General features: G+C 43.4%; 1 protein-coding gene across 1 annotated transcript in view; it reads left to right on the top strand.

Annotated features, from left to right (window-relative positions):
• Window positions 1-11,890, top strand: part of MOB3B (MOB kinase activator 3B) — a 56,108-nt gene extending 44,218 nt beyond the window's left edge. Inside the window, exon 2 of the mRNA XM_066612601.1 lies at window positions 11,634-11,890. Coding sequence (XP_066468698.1) covers window positions 11,634-11,890 — 257 coding nt within the window. The remainder of the gene's footprint in view (window positions 1-11,633) is intronic.
• The last annotated feature ends 13,795 nt before the right edge of the window (window positions 11,891-25,685 follow it).

The following is a 25,685-nucleotide window of genomic DNA, read 5'->3' as shown; positions in this document are numbered from 1 at the left end:
CTGACCTGCCAGGTCTTGCCTCGGATAAGACTCTTTGGACCAATTCTAGCTCATCTCTAGACGGTCTTTAAGTAAGTCTCAGAAAGGAACGAATCGTCTCTCAATTCCCTGCAATCCAAACATAGTAGCTCAACTAGATCAAAATACGTATCCAGGGCTAGCTATCCGTGAAACTGGTTGAGTCAGTCACTTCAAACAGTAGACTGGTAGGAATGCACCAATTTCTGTCTGCCTGTTTGCCTCTCCTACAACTTCTCCTCCCATTTCCTAGATTAGAGAAGGAAGAGGGGGTGGAGGGAAAAAGGAAGTGTGGATGAGAGAAGAGTGGTGGGCTAGAGCACTGGAGACACTCTATCATACCACTAGAAATGTTCTCTCATTTCTTCTTCTGCTTCCTCTTCCTTTTCCAATCCAGGGAATGGGAAGAGCAGAACCTGATATATCCTTAGGCAAAGAGGGGTAGCATTTGACTAGCCACAGTCACTAGGCGGTCTTGGGTCCATTCCTATATGTTCAGTACCTACATTTTTTATCTTTGGAGTTATAATGGGGCAGCCAATTTATTTCAGTGGAATTTGTATTACTTCTTCCCTTAAGATTGTCAGGCCCAGAATCTGTAGGAATGAGCATCAGTCTCTGGTGCTTGGGCAAGCTTGCCAAATACTACTGAAGCTATCTTGGAGACTTTAATGGGCCTCCCTACCAGGATGACATCACATCATATGGGAGGGTTGTTTGTTTGTTTATTTTAATGTATACATTCTTTTTGGTCTGGCTTTTCTCTTCCTTCTAGTCTCTCTTCGTTAATTCATGCTCCTGGGGGAAAAAATGAAATAAGCCATTTGTCAATCTGGTGCTGAAGCTCTGTTCCAGATGTCAAGGTTGACCCTAAAGGATAACATATATCTGCGTTAACAGGGATTCTGTTCAAAATGCCCTGAGAAAATCTTTAAAAGGGGGTTTTGAGAGAGAAATGTGGACAGTAAAGAAGGATTGCTACATTAGTTGGTCAGGATTGTGCACCTTAAGCCTATCACAGATGCATTTTGCTGTCCTTTGGGAAGCTGGTGTTCATCACAGTTCACTATATAAAATTCTTCCAGTTGGGATGGAAGCAGTCAGTGATTTAATTAACACACTGTGACTGCACAAAGCAAAAGGGGGAAATAAAAAAGAAACCTCTTCTTTGTTGGAAGGAAATGTTTGGATATTCCAGGGCTTTAATTTGACCAAAAAAGAGACAATTCTAGCATGCCTTCAGAAGTGAGCCTAGATTTATGCCACCTTAATCAGCCTGGCATTTTCTCCTATTGCGTGGGCTTTGCTTCTTTATAGTGGTGCTTTGATGAGTGAAACCTCAAAAGTTAGCATCTAATGATGTCATGGGGTTGAGTGAAATCATGGATTTTATGGTGTAATGTCTAGTGATGTGGCCCAAGGTGACCATCTGGGGAAGTGGGCTGTATTTTTCTGAAGCTGCATATGCAAGCAGATGATCATAACGAGGTTCCTGGTGACATCTTTCAGTATAAAGAGTGCTGTCAGTGTGTGATGTAGTGGTGTAGTGTAATTTTGAACTTGAAGACAGAAGATGGGTTCAGATCCCCACTCAACAGTGAAGCCTACTGGGTGACCTTGGATCAGTCACTTTCCAGCCTAACCTCTCTTACAAGGTTGTTGTGAGAATAACAGGAGGAGGGGCAGGAACACAGTCAGACTCCTTCAGTGAAGGCAGGGCCAGCCTACCCATGAGGCTGATTGCTTCAGGTGGCAAGTTGGGTGGAGAGAGCATTGAACTGATGAGGCACCACCATTCACAGCCTCTGATTCTTGCTTGCTGAGAGAGTGGAATGAGAACAGGGACATCAGCAGTCCACAGCTTCCACCAGCACTGCCACTGTGAGTGCTTGTGGCAGCAGCAGGATCCTGTTTTAATAACTCAATTTCATGAGGTTTCAGAACAGATCGCGAGGCTCCTCCTTCTTCTCATCTCCCCAGCGGGAAGGCCAGGAACAGCCCCGCATACACCTCCAGCACCACCCCTTTCCACTTGCTCTGCCCAGCTCTGTTGGAAACAAAGAGAGTCAGTGGAGCATGCTGGAAGCTCTGTCAGCATGCTCCGCTTATCCTGTTTGTTTCAAACAAGACCAGTAGGAGGAGTAAGAGGGGAGAGGTGGTACCAGAGCTGCATTTAAGAAGGTAGGTGCTCCAGAATGCTTCATGTACCTGGCAGCCAGAAGGTCAAGGAGGAGGTAATGGTAACAACAGCAGTTCTGGGGCACATGAGTGCATTAGCGCATGCAAGATGGGTGTCCCTCTTTAAAAGAGAGAGAGAGTTAGCTAGGTCATATATTTGCCCCAGTTCAGGTGGCAGATCCACTCATGCTGCTCCTGTGTCAGGGAAAAAGTTCAAATTAAATACTGTATAGCTGTTGTGATTCTCATCATTGGATTAGTTCCTCTTCCTGAAAACTGTAGCCCTTTATGCATACTGCCACAACTGCAGAAGCTAAAAATGTTCTGTGGTCCTTAAAACAATTAAATAAAAGCTGAGACTCAGAAGAATCCAGATTTGGTTTATGACATCAAATTCCACAGATAATTCAGTACTATCCAAATTACAGATTCACACCACCAAGCTACATGTTCACTCTTTTAAAAAAAACAAACCAGCTTTTTGTACACTGGAGAGCTTCATCTGTTGTAAGAGTTTCATATGCTCCAGTTGTCTTAGACTGTGTTTGTCATGAGAATAAATTCTTCAGAAGCTCTCTCTGACAAGGATAAAAAAATAGCTTCCTGAATTCTCATAGCCAAAACCAAGGAAGATGCAATGTGAGATTTGTTGGCTCTCCATCTGGGCTTCTTCAGAGTGGCATCTCAGAGCTATTAGCACAATATGAAGTCACTGCCAGAGCTCAAGATAATCTTTTTCCCCTTCCCTCCTCCGAGAGATCCACTGCTCACATTTAACTTCCATCAGTTCCTGGGTCAAAGCCATCCAATGAAAGTGACAGCTGCACTGTGACAGAGCCTAATGTGATTCCATGGGTAGATAATAAACATCTGTCATATATATTTATGACTGCCTTTAAAATATGTTTTAAGATGCATTTTTGTATAATTTTTTTATGAGAAAAGAAAGGAGCAAAGACATAAAATAAACATTTTGAAACTAATTTTCCCCTCTATATGTTATCACAGAAAAGAAGCCAAAGCTGCTTCCTTTCAGATCCTGCAGAAATTATCTGATAATCAATATATGATGCTTACTTACATTCTCTGTTCTGTAAGACTATCAGTGGAATCCAGCACATCTAAAGGTTAGCAAAGTCTATACCCAGCTTCTTTGGTTTTCCATGAAAATTAAGTTTTTAGTCAACACTGTTCAGTTTGACTTGATAATCTACTGGAGCTTGCCCCAAGATTGCATGGTCCGCTTTCACCCTTCTTCATTTCATCTCTTTCTTTTCTGTTAAACGTTTGCTGCCCTTTTGACAGTGTCAAGTACAAGAACTGGTAAGCACATTGGACCAGTTTGAGTGATACATTTCTGTCTTGAATGGATTCTGTGTGCATTTAAGGATGGGCGTGCTCATGGGCAGGCACATTCTGGCCACTCCTCTTGCACCCAGGCGAGTTTCCTTAACTGTTCAGTAGGGGGAGGGGGGCAGTTCATCAGAAACTGACCCAGGCATAAAGGATAGAGTCAGAACAGGTGCATGCTGTGAACATGCACATCCGTAAACCCATGGGGCCGGTTCAGTTGGAAGCGTACCATCCGAACCAGGCCACTGATAGCTGAGCATCAAGTTTGACTACTTGTACACAGAAATTGGGACACGGTGGTGCGGTGGGTTAAACCACTGAGCCGACAAGCCTGTTGACTACAAGGTTGGCAGTTCAAATTCACGTGACAGGGTGAGCTCCCATGGCTTGTCCCAGCTCCTGCCAACCTAGCAGTTCGAAAGCATGTAAATGTGAGTAGATAAATAGGTTCCACCTTGGTGGGAAGGTAACAGCGTTCCATGCACTTAGGCATCTATTCATGCCGGCCTCATGACCACTGTCATGAGAAACTGTCTATGGACAAACACCAGCTCTTCGGCTTAGATGAGCAGCACCCCTAGAGTCGGACATGACTAGGCTTAACACCGGGGGGGGGGGAACCTTTGCCTTTAAACAGAAATTCGCAATTAACCATCAAACAGCAGAGAGATAACTTCTAACATCTCACATTTCTTCTAACACAATTCTTTGCTTTTCAATAGAGTTATTCATAGTTGGAGTTCTTAAGTGATGTGAACCAGCCCCAGGAGTGGGGCCTGGATGTGTCTTGGATTCCACTGACAACTGATGAACAGAAAATGTAAAAAGCATCATATGTTGACTAGCAGGTAGATCCCTGCAGGGATCAGGTGCAAATAACAGACTTCCTTTTTCTTCACCATCCTCCCCTCCCACCATTTTTCCTAGCACTGATGTTGTAAACTGATTTTTCCTCCCATGCAATCGCTGAGGCATTGAGAATGAGGCGTAAATAGCTTGCTTTGTGTCACCTTGTGAACCCATGAAATTTGTTCTGGCCCACCCCTTTGCTGTGTGAATTTGAACATTATACAATCAAACTAGATGTAGACAGGCCAAATTAATCCACTCAGACCATGGTGGAGGTCAGTTTAAAGTTGCAGGATTCTCCTGAGCATGGAAACAAAACTGTAAAACAAATTGATTTGAGTATACTTTCTGCCGAATAAGCAGTAGTCCATTTGCTGTCTCGTCTGGTCTGGCTGTTGCAGGAGGATGGCATTTGGAAAGATGCGAGTATCTAGTAAGCAGCCCAGTTTAACCATTTGCAGCTAGTGGATTATTGGAGGTGGAAATGACAAAGTCCTGCATCTCTGAAACGGTTTGCCTTGGCATTCAGCAGAGGCACTTCCTTGAATAATGCCCTGAGATAACAAAAAACATCTGGCTTGGCAAGTCTCTGCAGCTGAGGTTCCAGAAGCAGAATTCTATTCTGAGGCTAGAAGAAGAGAGGGAAACATGTTAACCAAAGTTCTAGACATTTACAACTTTTGTTTGGATTTGCTTTCAATGAGTGTATTAATCATTGCTCCTCCAGTTCCTTTTGCAATTTTACATTCTCATTCCCTTGATTAAAGAGAGCTCATTTCATTTTCCTACGTGTATTTTTTTTTCTAGACCAAGTACGGAAGCAAAAAAAACCATTTATGGAAAAACAGATGTGTATAAGTACTGGTAAAACTGTGGAGTGATTTAAACACTAATGAGGAAGCAAGCAAGACTGTCTTTACGGAAGCGGCTAAAGTTTAATGTCAGCTTATCGCAGAACTTGCTTTAGATAGAGAGATAGGTGTGAGAATGCTTATATCATTGGTGGCCAGTTTGCAGCATAGTTGCTACAGGTGCACCAGCAGTGACAGTTTGCAGTACTGCTTGGTAGAGCCAGGAAGGGTTGTGAGCCTGGCCACGGCATAGACTACAGCCTGCACTCCTGCCTGTTTCTCCAGGGCTTCTGGTGGGTTGTTCTTGGTCTGTAAGCTAGAAGTAAAACCACACCAAGGCATGGAGTGTTGCATACTGTGAACCTCCTGGTGCCTGAGGCCATGTGCCAAATGTTCTTGCCCCTTATCTGGTGATATGCCAGCCTCTGCTCCCCCTCCCACAATCCCTGGATTGGAAAAAGAAGAGGCGAAGAAGTGGGAGAGGATAGTGATGGGCTTAGAAGACCATCAGAGACATTCTAGCACACAATTGTCTTTCCTCCATACTCCCTCTTTCACTACATCCCTTTCTTCCTTTTCCAGTCCAGGGAAGGGGAATCAGGAGTGGAGATGAATGGATGGATAACAGTTGGCACCTCCTCTCTGTACCAGTCACATTATATAATGTGAACTAGGGCAGCATGGTCTCCTATTTTGGGCTTCTCCTGTGACATACTTCCAGCAAATATGAGCACAGTTGATCAAATTATTACTTACCAACACTCAAAATTTTTTAGCATGCACATGATATAGCCATGTGGAAACCACTTTAAATGATTCCATGTGGTGGCTGTTAGGACATGGTGAACCATTTGTGTGCAGTAGTTTCCTCACACCACTGCTGTCAAACCGTCAAGAACGACCAATCTCAATGATTGTGTGGGGAGAGCAGGTTTTCAAAAATTTTCCATCCCAGTCAGAGCCACACAAGCAGCAGACTTGTGTCCATGAAAGTTGATGCAGAAGCAAATCATTTAATCTTCAAGGTGCTGCAAGTTTCTGTTCTTCTTGCACACAAACTGTTCACAACGTGGAGTGATGATCAGCAATCTCCATAGTGTTTGAACCAGATTGTAGACCCATTTAAAATTATTGCCCCACCACCATCAAGGCAGCCTGGATTGTTGTGTCCAATCTAACAGATTCCTGAAATCACATGTCTAGCACACATTAGATTAGGTGTGAAGAAAGTATGCAGTGGTTACTGTGCAGTGTGTAGTTATTGAGGCTTGCATAAGATCTTCAGCCTTAGGGCTAAAAGGTGGATTAGATCACCTTCGGGTTCCTTCCAGGCCTATCATTACCTCTGCCTGGTATTGCTTGTAATTTGTACCCCTGCAAAGGTGGAATTTTGGGAGTGTGAACTGTGTGGCTGGAATGCTTGCAAATCTCTTGTGTAATAACTTGGCAATTTGGGTGACACCATCTGGACCACTACGTCTGTAAACTCAGCTCTGCACAATCTTTCTGTCTTTCCCCTTTGTACACAGGCAGACTCCTGGCTGAGTTGGTTGCACTGCTTGAACCGAAGCCAGTTCAGTCATCCAAATTCTTTTCTTCTATTTTAGCAAGTAGCTGCTAGCTCAGAAATTCCACTGACATCTACCTTTCTTTTCAAATTTCTCCTAATAACTGTAGCACAGTGATCAAACTTCAGGCTTTTGTGTTCCTTCTTCTGCCCACAGCGTCTGCCTATGCTTCTGTTAAAATAGTGATTTTTCTCTCTTGGTATCTATTATATGTGATTTCTGCTTTTAAAAATCATGGCATGCATGTGCTATAAACTATCATGAAACAGAGTATTAAGTATGTGTGCCAGCAAGACTCTGGTGGTGGTGGTGGGGACAAAAGGGGTTGCATTCTTACAAAACTAAATAAGAAAAAGTAGTTTACTCCAAAGGAGATCAAAGTCTAATCAATACAAGTTTTTCCTGAAAGTCATTGTTCACTGGTTGGTTTACTTTTAACAATGAAAACTATAGAGTGTGATCCAAACATTAGGCTGAAATTTACTATGTAACCAAAGTGTAATTCACTGAGTTTAATCTGATTATTATTTGCAGTTAGGGCAGTGTAATTGAGAATAAAGTATGTGCCTAGTGTTAAGCATTGTTGGTTCCTGCTGGACTATGAGGATTTAGATCAGACCAGTGGCACTGCACGTTGATGTTTGTTAAAATTTAACATGAGCCCCCTGGTGCGTTGCCTGTTTACACTAGAGTGACTCAAACGGCAGGTTCCAAAGACCAAGAATCTCAGTAATAACTCACAGGGTTTAGTAAAAACTAGGAAATATTTATTTTCGAGGTTTGATGTTGTAGTTTTTACACATAATGCAAGCTAAGTGCATTATTAGGGTTGGTAAGCTTGTATTTAACTAAGTAAATTGCAGTCGTGTTGGGGGAGTGTGATTTAGATTGGGAATGGAATGTGGGGGGAGGCAGGTTTTTAGCCATGATCCAAATTCTCCCCCTAGCTAGCTGCTGTATATACCCCAAGAGGAAAGCTACCATTCGTGCCAATGTGAGCCTTCCTCCCACGACAAATATCAGCCATGAGGGTGCAGTCTGGATTGGCACCTGTGCAAAAGTACCACAATGGACAGGCTGCACCACAGTGAATCAGCCATCCATAACTTGACGTTTGTAACTAGGATGTTTGTGACTTGGGTGCCTAGTGTAAAATAACATGCAAGCCAGAATTTAGATTTTTCTTTTCTTTTCTACTTTTGTGAGCCAATTGGGATGTCCAGGATCTGGCAGATAAATGTTTCTATAGATAATGTTTCTTGTGTACAGCCCTGCAGGTTTACTGGCATGATGGACGTGGGTTAATAATTCAGAGACATATTCAGCCAGTGGCAGAAATGAGAGAGCACAGATCAAATGCCCTACAGCTGAACCCTCCTTTTTGTTGATTTATGACATTGTGTCCTTTCCTTCCTCCCAGTAGCTCTGAGCATTGTATCTGAGCATATCTCATTTTAGCCTCACAATGTCATTGTGAGGCTCATTGGACAGAGAGAGAGAGAGAGAGAGACTGACTGGCATGCCACTCATAGAAAATCTTGACTGGCCCTTCAACCAGAGCTCTCCCCCTGCACTATAGAGAAGGCTGTTCGCCTCATGTAGTTGTAGGTGGTCACCCTTGGCTGCAAGGCTGAGAAGGAAAGGCTCTCTTCCCTTGTTTGCTTTATCATAGTTGTGTCAGCTGATTAATAATGGATGGGAGCTTCTTGCATTACTCCCTGCAGGCTGCCACACTCTTCATATCACTCAGACCCAGGAAGGGAGGAACTAATTACTTTCAATTGTGGGGTATGCCTTTTTCTAGACCACAGAACAGGAACTCTGGGGGTTGTTCTGAATCCTCCCATAGCAGTTGTTGCCATCAGAGCTCACTTCAGCCAAGTGGCAGATACCCATTATTATATTTCTTGTGCTTCTTATTTTTTCATGATCCTTTTCTTTAATTTTCAGTCTTTGCCTGGCATGATCATTGCTGCCAACAAGCAGTGAGGGACTGAAACCTAAACCATTTTACTAGCTGCCTAATTGATAGACCCAGTATGTTCTGCAGTGTACTTTGCCTTGGAAAACACGGAAAGCAGATCACAAAGGCCATTGGCTTTCTGAATCCATTGAGAGTTTAATTTTCCAGGTTCTTTTATTTATGGGGGCAGTTTGTCAATACAAATCTTAAATCTGCAGCTGAAACCCCTAATGCCGCATGTAGAGGTTTTTAGAAAAACAATTTTATTGTTGTTTGCAGTTTACTTCCCACTTTTCTGATTTGCAGTGAGGGGTATATGGGGGGGGGGGAGAGAGAAAAATGGAGTAAGAAGAGAATGGTAGTGTTTCATTCCCCCTGCCCTCATTTCTCTTTTTTGCAGACTGGGTATCATAATGTGACAGTGGTACAAAACATTTAATTGTAGGGTCTCTTGGCAATCTTTTATACATTCTTGGAGGCGAGGCTGTTTCGTTGACATAATCTGATAAGCAAGTTCCAGATGGTAAAGTGGAGCTGTGAAGCAATGTCTTTTGCTGTGATGTGACTGCTACCTACTGCAGAAGCAATTATATTTTACTGTTTCGATAGACCTGCGTATTCTGTACCTGTGAATGCTGATTTATGTGGTACAGGAATACGAGCATTTGCAATTACCTTCTGGTTCTTCCTGGCCAAGAAGCTGTGACAGTGAAGTTGGTTAGTTTTAAGTGTATGTTTTTTGTTTAAAAAAAATTTTTTTTTAACAGGTACATTTTATGTATTTTTGTCGCATGCCCTGACTCTTATGGGATTGGTTACAATTTTTTTAAAATTCACAATGTTTAGGTCAGGGGTTTCAAACATAAGGCCCATGGGCCGAGTGCAGCCCTGGAAGCAATTGATCTGGCTCCCATTATAATTGGGCTCTCCCAGAGTGATAATTGAGCTGTCTCATAACTTGAAAATATGATCAAAATTTGCACATTTTTTCGTGTCATTTACAGCTGATGAGTTTTTATGTGGGAACAAAGTGCTTATTTCTGGCCATTATCCTCCAAATCAGGGGTGCCCAAACCGTGGCCCGGGGGCCACTTGTGGCCCTCAGAGGCTCCCAATCAGGCCATCGGGGAGCCCCCAGTCTCCAATGAGCCTCTGGCCCTCTGGAGACTTGCTGGAGCCTGTGCTGGCCCAATGCAGCTGCTCTCAGCATGAGGATAACTGTTCGACCTCTCATCTGAGCTGTGGGACGAGGGCTCCCTCCACTACTTACTGTTTCACGTCTGTGATGCTGCAGTGGCAGTGAACAAAAGGCTGGCCTTGCTTTGTGTAAGGTCTTCTATTGGCCTTGAGCTATTGCAAGATCATTCATTCATATAAGTTCCATCTCTACTATATTCATTTAGGTAAATTTATTCAAATTTTAAATAGTAAATTAATCATTTCTTTCCAGGCCCCTGACACAGTGTCAGAGAGATGATGTGGCCCTCTTGTCAAAATGTTTGGACACCCCTGCTCCAAATGATCACTTCCTGCTTAATGATGTCACTTCTGGCCCTCAGCAGGGACCATAAATGCTAACTTCGGCCCTCTGTATGAAACGAGTTTGACATCCCTGGTTTATATGTTCTCCCTGTTATATCAGTGTCTGAAAATGTAATTTTGTAGTGTTCACTTATGATTGCATGGTAGGTAGGGGTGAATTGAAGCAACCCTGCCCAAAACCTCTGAAATTTTGCAGTCATTCAGGAATAGAGCAGAGCTATCCTGCCAGAAAATTACTGGGGAGCAATGGATTCTGTTATAATCCCATATTGGATAAGATGAACAAACAAGCTTGCTGAAACACCACAAATAATTATGGATTTCCCTACTCATTCTGTACTCTCAGACAACCTGGTTGCACTTGAACCTGTCACTTAAGGTGAACTTAAGCACTGTGTCATTTAGCATTTGTGTTTAGATGCATAGAATACAACACACACACACACACTTTTCCCGTCAGTTGCAATTGACCTGTCCATGCATTATTTGCTCCTTGGCCCATTAGAATTCTGTCCTCCTCCATTAACATGTTTTTAAATAGGCAACAGTGCATATGCCTCTCACAACTGATGTGGTACCCTTATGTTTTATGTTCAGTTATTTCTAAGCAAGGAATTGTGTGAATAGGTGCCCATGCTACTTGGGGATGAAAATGATTATTATTCATCTACATGTTCTATGTGTAGTACAAGGTTAAAAAACAATGTAGAACCTGCCCCACAGGCTAATAATCTATACACATGATAGGAAAAAGGGAAGGGGGAGAGAAAGATGAGAAGTGAAGAAGAACCCAATCAAATCATGTACCAATTTTTTTTTAGCAGGGGGAGAGTAACTGGCCCATCTCACCCCAGCAGTGTCTGTTCTGGTGGCTGTCTGCTGGTATTCTTTTGCATCTTTTTAGATCGTGAGCCCTTTTTGGGACAGGGAGCCATTTAGTTATTTGATTTTTCTCTGTAAACCGCTTTGTGAACTTTAGTTGAAAAGCAGTATATAAATACTGTTAATAATGTTAATAATAATTCCTGACGTTACAGTCAAAAAGAGTTGTAGAAATCCACTCAAGCTCTGGGGAAAAAAAGGGCAAGGCTGAAGCACTCCTCTACTGGTTGGTCATTATAAGAGAGGAAATGATCACTCGGGGCTTTTGAGGTTGATTTTGTGTGTGTGTGTCAAAATGGTTAAATGAACAATGTGCAATCATAGGATCATGGTGATGGGGCAAGTACTCTTTTTTTTCTCCTTTCTAGGAAGTGGTGTAATGGTGATTGGGAGCAAAGATTTGAAACCACCCCCCTTCTCTGTTCACAGGTGTACCGTTCCCAAAGAACTTCCTCCAGATCTGCAAGAAGATCCTATGCAGACTCTTCAGAGTGTTTGTTCACGTTTACATTCATCACTTTGACCGCATCATCATTATGGGGGCCGAAGCCCATGTCAACACTTGCTACAAGCACTTTTATTATTTTGGGACAGAGCTCAACCTCATAGACCGCAAGGAACTAGAGCCTTTGGTAAGTGCTGAGAAAGGCCCAGATGTGGTGTTTCTTCTCCGTGCTTTTGACTGATTTCCTTCCCCTTTCATATCTGTTCACTTCTAATATAAACCAAAACACAAAAAGCCAGTCCATGCGCCTTGGGAGAGGAGATTTAGACAAAAGAGCTCCTTCTTCTTAGTGCTGTTCCCCTTAATGACAGCATTTTCAGGAAGCTAAATATAGTCAATAAGAAAAATCAAATTTATAACTGGCAGTCCAAAGAAACAACTTTTATACTTTATTAGCTTATAACACTTATATTCGCTCTCTCCTCCTGAAGTCCGTGAAACACCCTCAGCCCAATCCTATCAAAGGAGTATGCAGGTGGAACACATGTTCTGCCAGCATAACCTCCTTTATGGACATTGTAAACACAATCAGGCCAGTGCATGTGGACTAGCCACCACCACAAGCAGCGAGCAGCCAGCCTGCGCTCTGATAGATGCTGGACATCCGCCAGAAGAGGTAAGCCAGCACTGGTGGTTGGGGAGAGGCAGGAGGGTGCTCAATCACTGGCGCAAGTCTGCACTGATTGTGAAGGCAGATCAGGCCCAGTAAGGGGGCCAGGATTTGGTGTGAAGGTCCGAGTTGACCCATAGCGGCTGCTGGGACTAATCCCGAGAAGACCTCCAGCAGCCAAAACTCCCCTGTAGGAAGTCACATTGGCACCACTGCATCACATTGGGGGAGTTAGATAGGATCGGGCTGCTTGACATTTTTGAAATGCACTACGTTGCCTCCAGTATGGTGACTTGTACAATGAGCATCACAACAGAAAATTATCTCAAATTGTTCCTCGAAGTTGAATGTCAGCAAATGATCAGAGTGCCATATAATTGTATAATGGAGTTTGTACTCAAAGTAGAAATAATGATTATTCTGAATCCAAGGTGGACCCAGACTATTCTCTATTAAAGAACTATTTTCATCTCTTGAGGTACAGCAAATAATAAAGAGGAGACTCCTGAGAACCAGCAGTCAAATCGTGGGATATGGAATAGTTTGGTTTAGCTTTCCATTCACCTGAGGGCCCTTCACTCAGTGGCAGATCACATGCTTGCCATGCATTGGATCCCAGATACAATCCCCAGCATTCCTCCAATAGTAGGACTGGGAAAGCCTACAAAGCAAAGTCAGTCAAAGGACTCACTATGAGACAGTTTCATATAGTCAACTGATCTTTGGAGGGGCTTGTTAGGGTGTGATTTTCAACCTTTTTCATCTCACGGCACACTGACAAGGCACTGAAAATGTTCAAGGCACAGCACCAGGTTTTTAACAATTGACAAGGCACACCATGCTGCCAGTGGGGGCTCACATCTCCCATTGGCCCTCTTAATAAATGACCTTCCACCAAATTCCTGTGGCACACCTGTGGACCACTCGCAGCACACCAGTTGAAAATGGCTGGGTTAGATAGTTAGGCAGAACAGATGAATGCTTAGGGAATGCTTAAAGGTAGGCAGTGTGGGGGCCTGATGAATCTTGTCAAGCAAAAGCCTTCCACAACTGCGGTGACCAACAAGACCCTGTCTGTAGTCACAGTCAACCAAATTTGCATTATTGCTGGACCAGAGAGCAGTCGGAGAGGCTGACCAAAGGAACCAGGTAGGCTCATGTGATTAGGTGGAGATTGATTTTGTATTAAACCAGACATTGTCTTTTCCCTCCTCTTTGTATCCATGTAGATAAACCTACCCATCCTATTGTTCAGTGCAGCATGACTGCATTCTTCCTATGAGTACACTGCAGTATGTTGGATTTCTAAATTGCCTGGATTAGTAGATTATATTAAATTGTTTAGCTAAGGTTGGTTAGTGTGATGTAGGTTACATTTTCAGGTGTTGGGGACGACACCATTACAAAGATTAAAGGTGTATTGGGAAAGCAGTTCTGTGTTGCCAAACTGTTTGATGACCAAGCAGTTAACTTCTGTTTGACTAAGATTAAAAGTCAAACCAGCCATTGGATTTCCTAACTGGGGAAATCCGAGTGTGGTTCCAAGGAGCCTGAGAATGTAAACAGAATCTGTGTACCCAGAGTGTACTTTGAAACCTTCAGTTTGAAACTGAAAGTTCAGCTGACCTGAACGAATTATTCCGTCCAAGAACTATTAGGCATCTACATAGGTCCAGGATCCTCTGAATTTCTGACTAAGTGCTAAGACAAGCAGTTTCAGGAGAAATATTATGTTACAGGAGCAGTGCTGTGAAGTTGCCAGATATTGGAAACATATACCTACAAGCCAAGCATTTAAAAGCTGCACAGTTTAAATGAATTGCTACATTAGTATGGCAGTAGCCAGAGATGTCTTTTTCTAGGGCTTAATTACGTGCTGCTCAGTCTAGCTCAATAATTAATTCTGAATTAACTCATTCTCTCCTGCTCTCTCACATGAGTTCCTTTTGTAACAAATCAGTCCTGGATTTTTCCCCCTCATTTCTAAATGAGTGTTGGGGAAGCTATCCTAACTCTTTCTAGGAAAAGAGGGAGGTGAGAGAGAGAGAAAAGCAATAAGGGTGTTCTATCACTGAATTTCTGTGCTGGCTGACTACGAGTTGTCCCTGCTTCTGGATTGTATGTGCTGGTTTCTTGGATTAGGGACCAACTTTACAGAGGAGAACCACAGAAAACAGCAGCCCCATAGCAAGTTCTAACCATCACTAGCATCCTTCCCAACCTATAACGTTGGGGAATACTAGGCATGTGACACCATCATCATGTGGGGAGCTTCTACTCCTCAGGCACCAGCCAATGACATGGACTAGGGAAACTTGCAACATGGCAATGTTGTTTCATGCGATGAGTGTTCCCAGGAACAAGAAGAACTCTCCACAGGAATTCCATGTTTTGGAAGCACTCCCAGAGTGGCTGTAACATCTGCTCCCACTCTCGGTGCTGAAGCATATGGCCACCCCGGGGGGGGGGGTGTGCAAAAAAGGGAACCCACAACAAACCAGCAACTATTGCCTCTTTTAGCAGCATTTATACTGTGTTCAGAATTGAGTAAGTGAGAAAGTCTTCAAGCTTTGAGTCTTTTCAGTGCCAGACAACTACTAAAAACAAATCATTCTGCATGGGACCATACCCCTGCATGCAGACAGGGTGCCAAGTGTTCCACAGTTCCAAAGCGATGATATTTGTGTTTATGTGTGAATATGAGTTTATTCTTATCTTCCAGTTCTAGTTACATGGATAAGACAACTTTTGATTGATTTGTAGCACAATCCAGCATGTGTTTTTGAAGAAATTGAGCCTCACTGCATTCCATGGGGTTTTAGACCCTAGTAACAGTGTTTTGGATTACAGCCTTAGAGATGCTGCCACTTACGTACATACTTGGAGAATTTATACCCTGGCTTTTGAACCAGTAATCCTTAAGGCAAGTTATAATGGAGTTCGGTAATAAAAATTAAAGCAAACAAATCCACATGTGCAATTCAGTAGCCCTTTGGCCAATGACGGAGGACAGAGGGTGCTTGACTTTGCTGTTGCAGTCTTTTGGTAAGTAGTAAACATAACCTTAGTCCACTTAATTAAAGATTCAGTGTACTCCACATAATTATTTTGTTATTGTAATGGGCAAACAGAGTGTGAACAGTGGTGACAATGGCAAAGGCTGCCCAAAGGAAGGAAGAGCATCATCTTGGTCAGGAACATTAGCAAACTCTGTAGGAGAGTATCTTTATCACAGATAAAGAGCATGAAATTCCTGCTAGAAGGTCTCCAACCCGAACCTCAGCTTTGCCACAAACTCATTTTGTGTTAGCAAACTGTGAGCAATTCCCCATTCTGGAACATGAGAGCATGAATTCCATCCTAACTTAATTGACACCTGCTGTAAGTGAAGCACTTTGAGCAGTTAGAAACGGCACTGTATATACATTCAGATTACCTTTGCAAAGCTACAGAGAGTGCTGGTGTCATACTCTGCTCAGGTGATGAGTGATCATTTTCTGAGATGAATGAAGTTTGCTTGGTGGCAATTGGCCAGCAGTGAAATCAGGCCCTGGCCCAAGGACCTATGCCCGTCAGAGTGCCCACTTGGCTGAGCTGGCCCCTTAAAACTGCCAGTGCCAGTGACATTTGGCTGCGACACTGTTGCTGTTGCTGTCTGGCAGAAAAAAAAAACAATCCACAAAAGAACCTTCCTCAGGGGCCTCTGGCCATGCAGGTCCCTAGGTGGTGTAGTCGTTGGCCAGTGGGAATCGGGAGCAGCTGCTGGCAAGCACAGAACTCTGCCCCAGGGCCTCCAGCACCAGAGCTGACCCTTCCTCACACTTCCTCTAGTGAAAGGGGATACTTGTGTGAGAATTCATACCATGGAAATACATTTTTCAGTTCTTAACCTCAGTGGTGACACTCACAGCTTCAAAGGATCTGCCAGCTTAGATTTGCAGCAAGTGTTAAAAGGGAAGTGGAACGCTTAGCTTTTCTGCATGGATGTTTACTACGACAATGGCTTATTTCTCTGCCTGCCAACAGTCTGTACGCAGGTTGGCTCCCTGTTCCAAAATTTGCTGGGTGTCCACATTGCCTTTATAGTTGGTTAGATGTCCAAAAATGGGATTGCAGTGCTTGAGTTTGAAATTCTCAGTTTTTCTGTTGTACTTGTGTTCTGTTGAGCTGCTTGTGTTGGTCACAAACTCCCACTCTCTGAATAAACAGCTTTGTGTTTGTGGCTAAAACCTGAATGCCTTTGTTGCTTGGCCTTCTGGGCACTGAATAATTGCAACCGGAGGAGGAAAACAAATCTGCTTAACTTCTGTTTCGAAACAGCAAACATTCACAGCCCACCCAGTCTTATATTTGGGGTCTGTGTAGGCCCATGCTTTGCTGAGAAGAACATTGAGTCATCTTGTTGTACCTACGGGTTTTCCATCATGCAGTCTTGTTCTGTCGTTCTGAGCTGATGCCTCAGTGAAGATCCATATGGAATATATTTGTTGCAGTTCCAGGGTGAGTTGGGCAGGCCTCAGATGAGAGAGAGCGCACACTGTCAATTTACCCTTCAGATACTCAAGACACTAATGGTTTGTTCAGCTGGAAATTCTTAATGCCATCAATTTGCCATGCAGCGAGGGAGACATTTGCAAAGGATAAATTGTGAGAAGGAGTGTCCATATTCCTTTCCACGCCCACTGCTTTGCTTTTCTCCAGTGCCTTTTCTGCACATGAGTGGCCAACATTCCAGGCTTGCCAGCTGGGGGGAGGGGGAGCAGTTTGTGGGAGGGATGCCAAGGAAAAGTGGCAGAAAGGGGAAGTAAGCATAGCCAATCACAGCTCCTCCTCTGCAAATGCCCCCTCCCCCCTGAAGTTTTGTACACTGATGGCAAAAATGAGAAATTTGGAAATGTCATGCTTAGCCAAGCTAAGGCTGCAAAGTTGAGGCTGGTCTCCAGAGATAAGTCAAGGCTAGACTTACATCCAGGGTGCTTTTGGGACCCAGTTTCAAAATGGCCATTAAGAACATAAGAGCAGCCCCACTGGATCAGGCCATAGGCCCATCTAGTCCAGCTTCCTGTATCTCACAGCGGCCCACCAAATTCCCCAGGGAGCACACCAGATAACAAGAGACCTGCATCCTGGGGCCCTCCCTTGCATCTGGCATTCTGACACAGCCCATTTCTAAAACCAGGAGTTTGCACATACACATCATGACTTGTAACCTGTAATGGATTTTTCCTCCAGAAACTTGTCCAATCCCCTTTTAAAGGTATCCAGGCCAGATGCCGTCACCACATCCTGTGGCATGGAGTTCCACAGACCGACCACATGCTGAGTAAAGAAATAATTTCTTTTGTCTGTCCTAACTCTCCCAACACTCAATTTTAGTGGATATCCCCTAGTTCTGGTGTTGTGTGAGAGGGTAAAGAGCACCTCTCTATCCACTTTATCCTTCCCATGCATAATTTTGTATGTCTCAATCATGTCCCCCCTCAGGCGTCTCTTTTCTAGACTGAAGAGGCTCAAATGCCGTAGCCCTTCCTCATAAGGAAGGTGCCCCAGCCCAGTAATCATCTTAGTAAATCATCTTTTGCACCTTTTCCATTTCCACTATGTCCTTTTTGAGATGTGGCGACCAGAACTGGACACAATACTCCAGATGTGGCCTTACCATCAATTTGTACAATGGCATTATAATATTAGCTGTTTTGTTCTCAATACCCTTCCTAATGATCCCAAGCATAGAATTGGCCTTCTTCACTGCCGCCGCACATTGGGTCTACACTTTCATCGACCTGTCCACCACCACCCCAAGATCTCTCTCCTGATCTGTCACAGACAGCTCAGAACCCATCAGCCTATACGTGAAGTTTTGATTTTTTGCCCCAATGTGCATGACTTTACACTTGCTTACATTGAAAAGCACCTGCAATTTTGCTGCCCATTCTGCCAGTCTGGAGAGATCCTTCTGGAGCTCCTCACAATCACTTCTGGTTTTCACCACTTGGGAAAAGTTTGGTGTCGTCTGCAAACGTAGCCACCTCACTGCTCAACCCTGTCTCCAGGTCATTTATGAAGAGGTTGAAAAGCACCGGTCCCAGGACAGATCCTTGGGGCACACTGCTTTTCACCTCTCTCCATTGTGAAAATTGCCCATTGACACCCACTCTCTGCTTCCTGGCCTCCAACCAGTTCTCAATCCAGGAGAGGACCTGCCCTCTAATTCCCTGACTATGGAGTTTTTTCAGCAGCCTTTGGTGAGGGACCATGTCGAACGCCTTCTGAAAGTCCAGATATATAATGTCCATGGGTTCTCCCGCATCCACATGCCTGTTGACCTTTTCAAAGAATTCTAAAAGTTTCGTGAGGCAAGACTTACCCTTACAGAAGCCATGCTGATTCTCCCTCAGCAAGGCTTGTTTGTCTATGTGTTTTGATTCTATCTTTGATAAGAGATTCCACCATCTTACCTGGTATAGATGTTAGGCTGACCGGCCTATAGTTTCCCAGGTCCCCCCTCTTTCCCTTTTTAAAGATCTGTGTGACATTTGCTATCCTCCAATCCTCTGACACTATGGCTGTTTTGAGGGACAAGTTGCATATTTTAGTCAAGAGATCTGCAACTTCATTCTTCAATTCCTTAATAACTCTTGGGTGGATGCCATCAGGGCCAGATGACTTATTGATCTTTAATTTGTCAGTGAGGTCTGAAGCATCTTCTCTTTTAACCTCTATCTGACTTAATTGCTTGGTCAGGAGGGGCCGTTCAGGCAGTGGTTTCTGCCCGAGGTCTTCTGACATTAAGAAAGATGCAAAGAACTCATTTAATTTCTCTGCCATCTCTAAGTCTCCTTTTATCTCCCCTTTCCCTCCCTCACCATCCAGAGGGCCAACCGCTTCTCTGGTGGGTTTCCTGCTTGTAACATATTTGAAGAAGCTTTTATTATTCCCCTTAATGTTGCTGGCCATGTGTTCCTCACAGTCTCTCTTGGCTTCCCATATCACCTTCTTACATTTCTTTTGCCACAGTATGTTCCTTTTCAGTCTCCTCATTAGGGCAAGACTTCCATTTACGGAAGGAAGCTTCCTTGCCCTTTACGGCCTCTCTAACTTGTCTCCTCGCCCTGCTGCTGAACTCGCACAGAGGCTAAACTCGCTGTGCCTTTTGTTCCCAAGGCACTGGGTACCCCAGAGGCCACCTGCAGAGAGGCTCAGGCAGTGGCAGGCGCTAGTTTTGTACTCCTAGCTGGCTGCTCCTCCCTCCCTCCTTGCTGATTGAAAGGGGGCTGGTCTTCCCAGGAGAAATTACAAAAGATCAGGAAGACAAAAGGCTGCTGATGGGCTTAATCTACTCTACATTCTTGGCAGCTTGAGGACTGTCCAAGAAGTCCATACAGAAGTCCATACATAGCTTAATCAACTAAAGCTTTCATCACACATTAACATAATCCACCACTTATTTCCTCTGGGGGGGGAAGGGAGGGAGGGGTGAAATTCAACTAGAATCAAATGATTCTTATTTTTTGTCACTGTCTCTTCGGTTCCAAATGTTTTTGCTGTTATTTTCTTCTTTCTTTTAATAAGATTACATTTTAAAAAGTAAAAGAAGCTCATCCCCCTCCCTTGCTGCTAATGTTCCTTCATTGCCACTTCTCTAAAGAAACATTTTTCTTACAAAACAAAATATTTTTCTTAGGATCCTTTAGAATGAGAAATGCTGCAGAGAGGATTTATAGGTTCTAGGGAAAATATAAATCAGGATAATTTCCCTCCCCTGTCTGATAAATGCCTGATTCAATGAGCACTCCAGTCTTTGTCACAATTATCCTCCTTCCGGCCCTTGTAATTGCCATTTCTTGTATAGCAGGGAAAAACAATCTGTTTTTGTGTCCACTGGCTTCTTCCTATTTCCTAAATGCTTCCTAAATAACTTTTATTATTTTAAAAGCATTTCAAATGCAGGACTGCCAGCGCTTAGAAGTGAATAATTATCCTTGCCCTTAATAGCTACAGTTTGAGAGATTCAGCAGGTGCATGATTACTTTTCAAAGGTGGGGATGGATACTGACTTAGATGTCTTTTTAATAGGCTTAAACCTCACTAAACCCCTCCACCGATGCAACTGTGCCAATGGAACATGCTCTGCATCCTATGGTAGGGGAGCAGCTGTGAAGGTCTACTCAAGATAAGGGGACATTTGTTCTCTTACACTGGAGCAAATGGGTCTTCTCGAATCTGTGCCAGCAGTTAGTTTTACTGGTTCAGAACAAAGGAGAGTAAGGAAGAGGGAGGAGCTATAGGATCTTGGTGCATGTTGGTGCTGCCGGGATCAAACTCCTCCCTTTTCCAATCTGCCTTCCCCGCCCCTGCCTCTCACCACCCGCCCCCCCCCCAACATTCTTGCAGGTAGTGATAGCAGCAGCAAGCACCGATACTGCCACCATTTGTGGTGGCAGCTCCAAAATGCCTGCCAGCAACACTCTGCCATGTGGCTATTTATGACAGCAGAACTTCTGTTCCATTGTTGTAACTGCTAGTCAGAATTAGGCTATTAGACACATGGGTGACAGGACTGGTCAATCAGGGAACACCGAAAGGCATTTGGAATCAGAATGCCGGATAGGTGGATAGGGTCTGATCCAGCAGGGCTCTTCTTTATGTTCCTGTCACTGAAACACTGTAATAGATGACCGCAGTAGAGTGGAAGACTATGCTTCAGGCAGGATTTCCTGAGAGATGGTGGCAGCAGCTTACTCACAGCCACACCGGCACAGAAGGTACCCCTCTAGCTTTTCTATGCCTGAACTAGAAAAGGAGCCTCGCTTCTATCTATTACCTCCAGGAAGCTTAGAGTCCTGCCATATTGCTGGGTGCCTTAATGCCTGCTTTCAGGCACTCTGCTCTCATTTCCCTCTCCCCCTGTGGCCACAGATGTCCCTTGCAGAGGGATATTCAACCAGACAGTCTGTGGAGATGGGATCATCTCATGAAATAGGCATGACTGTACCTCCCAGCTTGTGAGGTGAAATTCTTTCCCCCTTCAAGGATAAAGCAGGTAGAGAGGGTGCTTCTCTACTGGTGTGACCAGGAGTGCCCGGGTGATTCCCTCCCTCTCTGGCATGGTCTCTAGTCAAGTTTGTGACAGAGACTCTCCAAAACTCTTACAAACACTTTTGCACCAGTATTTATTTAACCCAAATCCAGACCTGTATGAAATTCTCCTCCTTTTTCAAGTGTGAGGTATTTGGTCAGCAGCTGAGGAACATGTTCCAAAATAACTTTTGGACCCAGGATCATCAGATGCAAATACCAATGATGGGAACCAATGTTCCGTGGCACCAGCAGCCAACATAGGATTAGGCTGCCAATCCTAGGTTCTTCCTCTGGTTGCATCTGCAACCTTTGAATCAAACACAAACCAACATTAGTTACATAGTAAAAAGCCACTTGTAATTTTCTCCACTCTTTGAAATATAGAGCCCTTGAAAATAATGGCAATGGGTTTGGCGCTCTCAGTGGCTATAAGTGAACATTGCAAGTGGATCCAGGAGCTGATGTTTGAGCCATTTGGTACGTATTTGAAGCATCTGGAGGGAAGTGAGATTCTGTGGATCACTGTATCCTGCTGTTCTGTTAGAAATCCCACATTTGGTCAATTCCCATTTGTCTTAACTATTATATTACTGATGGTGTTATAGTCAACAATATAACACCAACAATAACAGCAATTATTATTTATGAAACACCTAGGTGAAAAACAATGTCCTGTGCAAATATTTAAAAGAAACAAGTGTCAGGCTGCAGGCTAATAAAAACTACATTAAGACCAAAAAATTAAAAGAAAGAATTGGAGGAGGAGACAGTTGGGCATCTCAGGTGAGGAAATGCAGAAGGGAAAAGCAAATGAAAAGAGAGGGAGAGAGGAGGGGGAAGAGAGAGAGTGTGTTACTCAAAATAGTTGCATGATGCTCAAGGCTACTGTCTTTGGTTGTGCATGGGAGACTTAATAATAATATTATTACATGAACTCCCATTGGTTCATTAGTGGTGTTTTAATAGTACAGTGCAAGAATGCAGCTAACTTGTGTGAGTTGATTATTTACATGAGAAATACTTTGCTGGACCAGACCAAAGTCTACATCATCCAGCATTCTTTCTGTGAATCCCACCAGACAAGAGGTAGTCCACCCTAACTTGGCCAGTGGACTATAATGCACTTTCCAACCTGGAAATGGCAAGCTACCTGCAGGGGCTAACTAAAATAGTTCATAGGGGGAATGATCCATAGAGCACAGACCTTTATATTAGGAGTTATAAATGTCTTGATGTAAACACAAATCATACAAATGATTTAATGGGGAACTTGGTGTTTCATTATTAGTTTTCTCTTTAATTAACTAAGCTCATTGTAACTAGAACATATGGAAAGACTTGGGAAACATATGGAAATAATGTTCTATCTGTACGAAACTATCTGTATGTGCGACTTTTGTGCTTGCCATGGTATTGTAACTGCTGCACTGTAACAGAATTGCATTGGTAGTGATTCCGTGTTAATAACCTGGTTCAGGCATAATGCCAAACCATGATTTAACATTACCAGCATGAATCTTGAGGTTCTGTGCTTCCCCTTTCCCTTTGTGTGCGAGGACAGACATTTGCAGTTCTGTTTGTACTTTTAAACAGATCCTTGTTTGTTATCCTCGCTTGTTCACAAACTATGTTAGAACCAGTCGAGATTTGCTGGGTTCAGAAAAAATAATAAATCACTGTTGTTTCAAAATGATTAACTTTTCTGCTTGCACTAATAATGCTAAACAATATTTTAATTGTGGTTTAGCATTGCATCTAAACCCAACCAGTGTAAACTAGACCTCCTTAACCAAGCTGAACACTGTAGCCTCCTATGTGCTTGACACAACCCCTTTGTTTTGCATTAATTACAGGTTTAATTGAGCCCTTGGTGGGCTGTGTTTCCCTTGTTACATAGGCCTCCTGCAATCATCTTTAAGAATCAAGTGCATACCAATCCTGAAATGCCTCTTCCCTTCCAACCACTGGCAGGGAATAAGTCCAACTCAATAGTTGGGGTTTGGTTGTGTTTAAAATAGAACTGAAACTAACTTTGAAAAAATGCATTTGAATTCAGTGTCCAAAGAACTCCCTAGTCCTCTTTGTGGTGTTGAAATGAAGCCTCAGGAAGTATAGATGCAGTAATGAAATAATTACAAATCTTCCCCCATTTTATCCCTGCCTCTACTTCCCTTCCTGAGTTGTCCCCTTCTTGTTGATTTTACATTGCAAGCCCCTTGGGGCAGAGATATGACTTTCTCATTCTGTGTAAATTGTCATGCATATCAATAGCACTATAAACATTATATAAAATTTTTAAAGTGGATACTACAAATACCCAAAGTTTTGCACATATATATTTTCTTTTAGTCGCTTAAAAGGAGACTCAACTGCAATTCATTGGTATTAGAGACTGCCTCCTTCCCTCCCATGCGAACTGACCTCTGGTGCCCTCTAAATGGCATATTGGGAGTCCCATTATTTCAGCCTGAAATGCCGTTTGCCTGATTGATAGCGGTGTTGGTAATTTCACTCTCCCAACCCTTTAGATAGAGTGTGACTTCTCCTACTTGAAGAGGTAGGAAATGAATAACCCATTAAATCTGATTTTGATACCAATATGCTAAATGGAAAATGACTGGCATTGCTCTTGATGGTGACCAGGAATAGGCAAGCACAGAATATTACCATGTCAGTGTGTTGTGAATCCTGGTGTCAGAGGGAAACAAATGCACAGGCTTGTGGCGTATTTAGCAAGTGACCTTTGACTTCTCATTCCTTCCTTTGTTTTACAGAAAGAGATGACAACCAGGATGTGTCACTGAAGAGCCACCATCAAATGAATGAAAAATGGAATTTCCTGCTAACTGAAAAACCAGAGGACACTCTAGCCTCTTGGGCAACAGCCTCTGCCTGTTAATCCATAAAAAGCAGGAAAGTCAGGGACAGAAGATTGCTTTCACAGACACTTCCCACCATTCCGTATGCTCTTAACCCTAAAAATGCTGCTAGGTACCTCCTTGAAATGATGTGGATTACTTGGAGAGAAAGGAAGAAGAGACTCCTTTTCTGCGGTCCCTGAATGATTGAGACATTCCTCGGACTGAACATTATCCATTCCATCCATCTTCCTACTCTTAAAGCTTTACTGCAATTTGGATTTCTAGGTGTACTTTTGAAACTACACTTATTGTTGACACAAAAGTTGCTCAGTTGTGATATTACATGCATTGTTTGCAGATACAGTACAGTGTTAAGAGCCTCCATAGAATTTATGATTGCCCTTTCTGTACCTCTAAACCAGCTTAGAAAGAAAATCAGCCTTGCCTTTGCTTTACAAAAAAAAAGAAAAACCAAACAGGCAAACATACTATACATTTTGGAACCAGAAACTGAGATGAATGTCTGAGACTGCAATCCCACCACATCACAGGCTGGGAAGAAACTGATCCTCCAGAGGAACAGGCAAGCCACTTTTCCATTTAAAACTGGCATGCCTGCTTAGGCAGGTGATTGGTTACACATCCTGCTGTGTGTTCTTCCCTACCTCCATTATAGTTGTGTAAAGATGAAGACCTTAATACAGCAGTTCTCAAACTCTCTGGGAGTTCGGGAACTGCTCTAAGTCTTTGCGGGCAGTGGAGGGATGGCGGTGACGCAAGTGACATGATTGAGCTGCTGTTGGGAACAGAAGGGGGTTGGGTGCACTAACCTATACCAGCACCACCCACTGGAAAAGGGGTGCGGAGAGCTCTGCAGACCTCTCTGCAGGGTTCCTCACACCTCAGAAAAGTTAAAAATAGTGATCACGACCCACTTCCAGTTTCTCAGTCACAAACAGGAGCATTGCCACCATCGCTTAAGGGGGCAGAGACAGGGCATCCCTGGATGGTGGGTTGTGCCTTCATAGATTGGCTGTAGTAATGCTCCCTGGAGCCCAGGTGAAAAAAACTGGGACATGTTCCTTGGCAACTAGGTTCTGGTGTGGCTGACTCTTACAAACGAAGAAATCCGTCTTTATACACACAGCATATGAAAACTGGTTGGCTGCCTCATACTGGGAGTTGCTGGTGGGGAAAGTCTGTATGTGGCAGAGAAAGACGGTAGAACGGACTGTGCCCCCAGGTTTTTAGGTGAGAGGTTTCTGTATTAGAATGCCTGTCCTTTTGAAAAACTAAACACTAGCTAACACATGAGGACGAAGGATATTAAACCAGCCTTTTCCTTACTAGTTTTTAATTTGTTGAGTTTTCCTTCTTACTGTGAAGGAATATTCAACAGTGTGATCACTAAATTTGAGTTGGAA

The sequence above is a fragment of the Tiliqua scincoides genome, chromosome 2 (genome assembly GCF_035046505.1).
Source record: "Tiliqua scincoides isolate rTilSci1 chromosome 2, rTilSci1.hap2, whole genome shotgun sequence".
Lineage (NCBI taxonomy): Eukaryota > Metazoa > Chordata > Lepidosauria > Squamata > Scincidae > Tiliqua > Tiliqua scincoides.
Note: the sequence above shows the minus strand (reverse complement) of the source record. Positions and strands in the feature narration are given on the sequence as shown.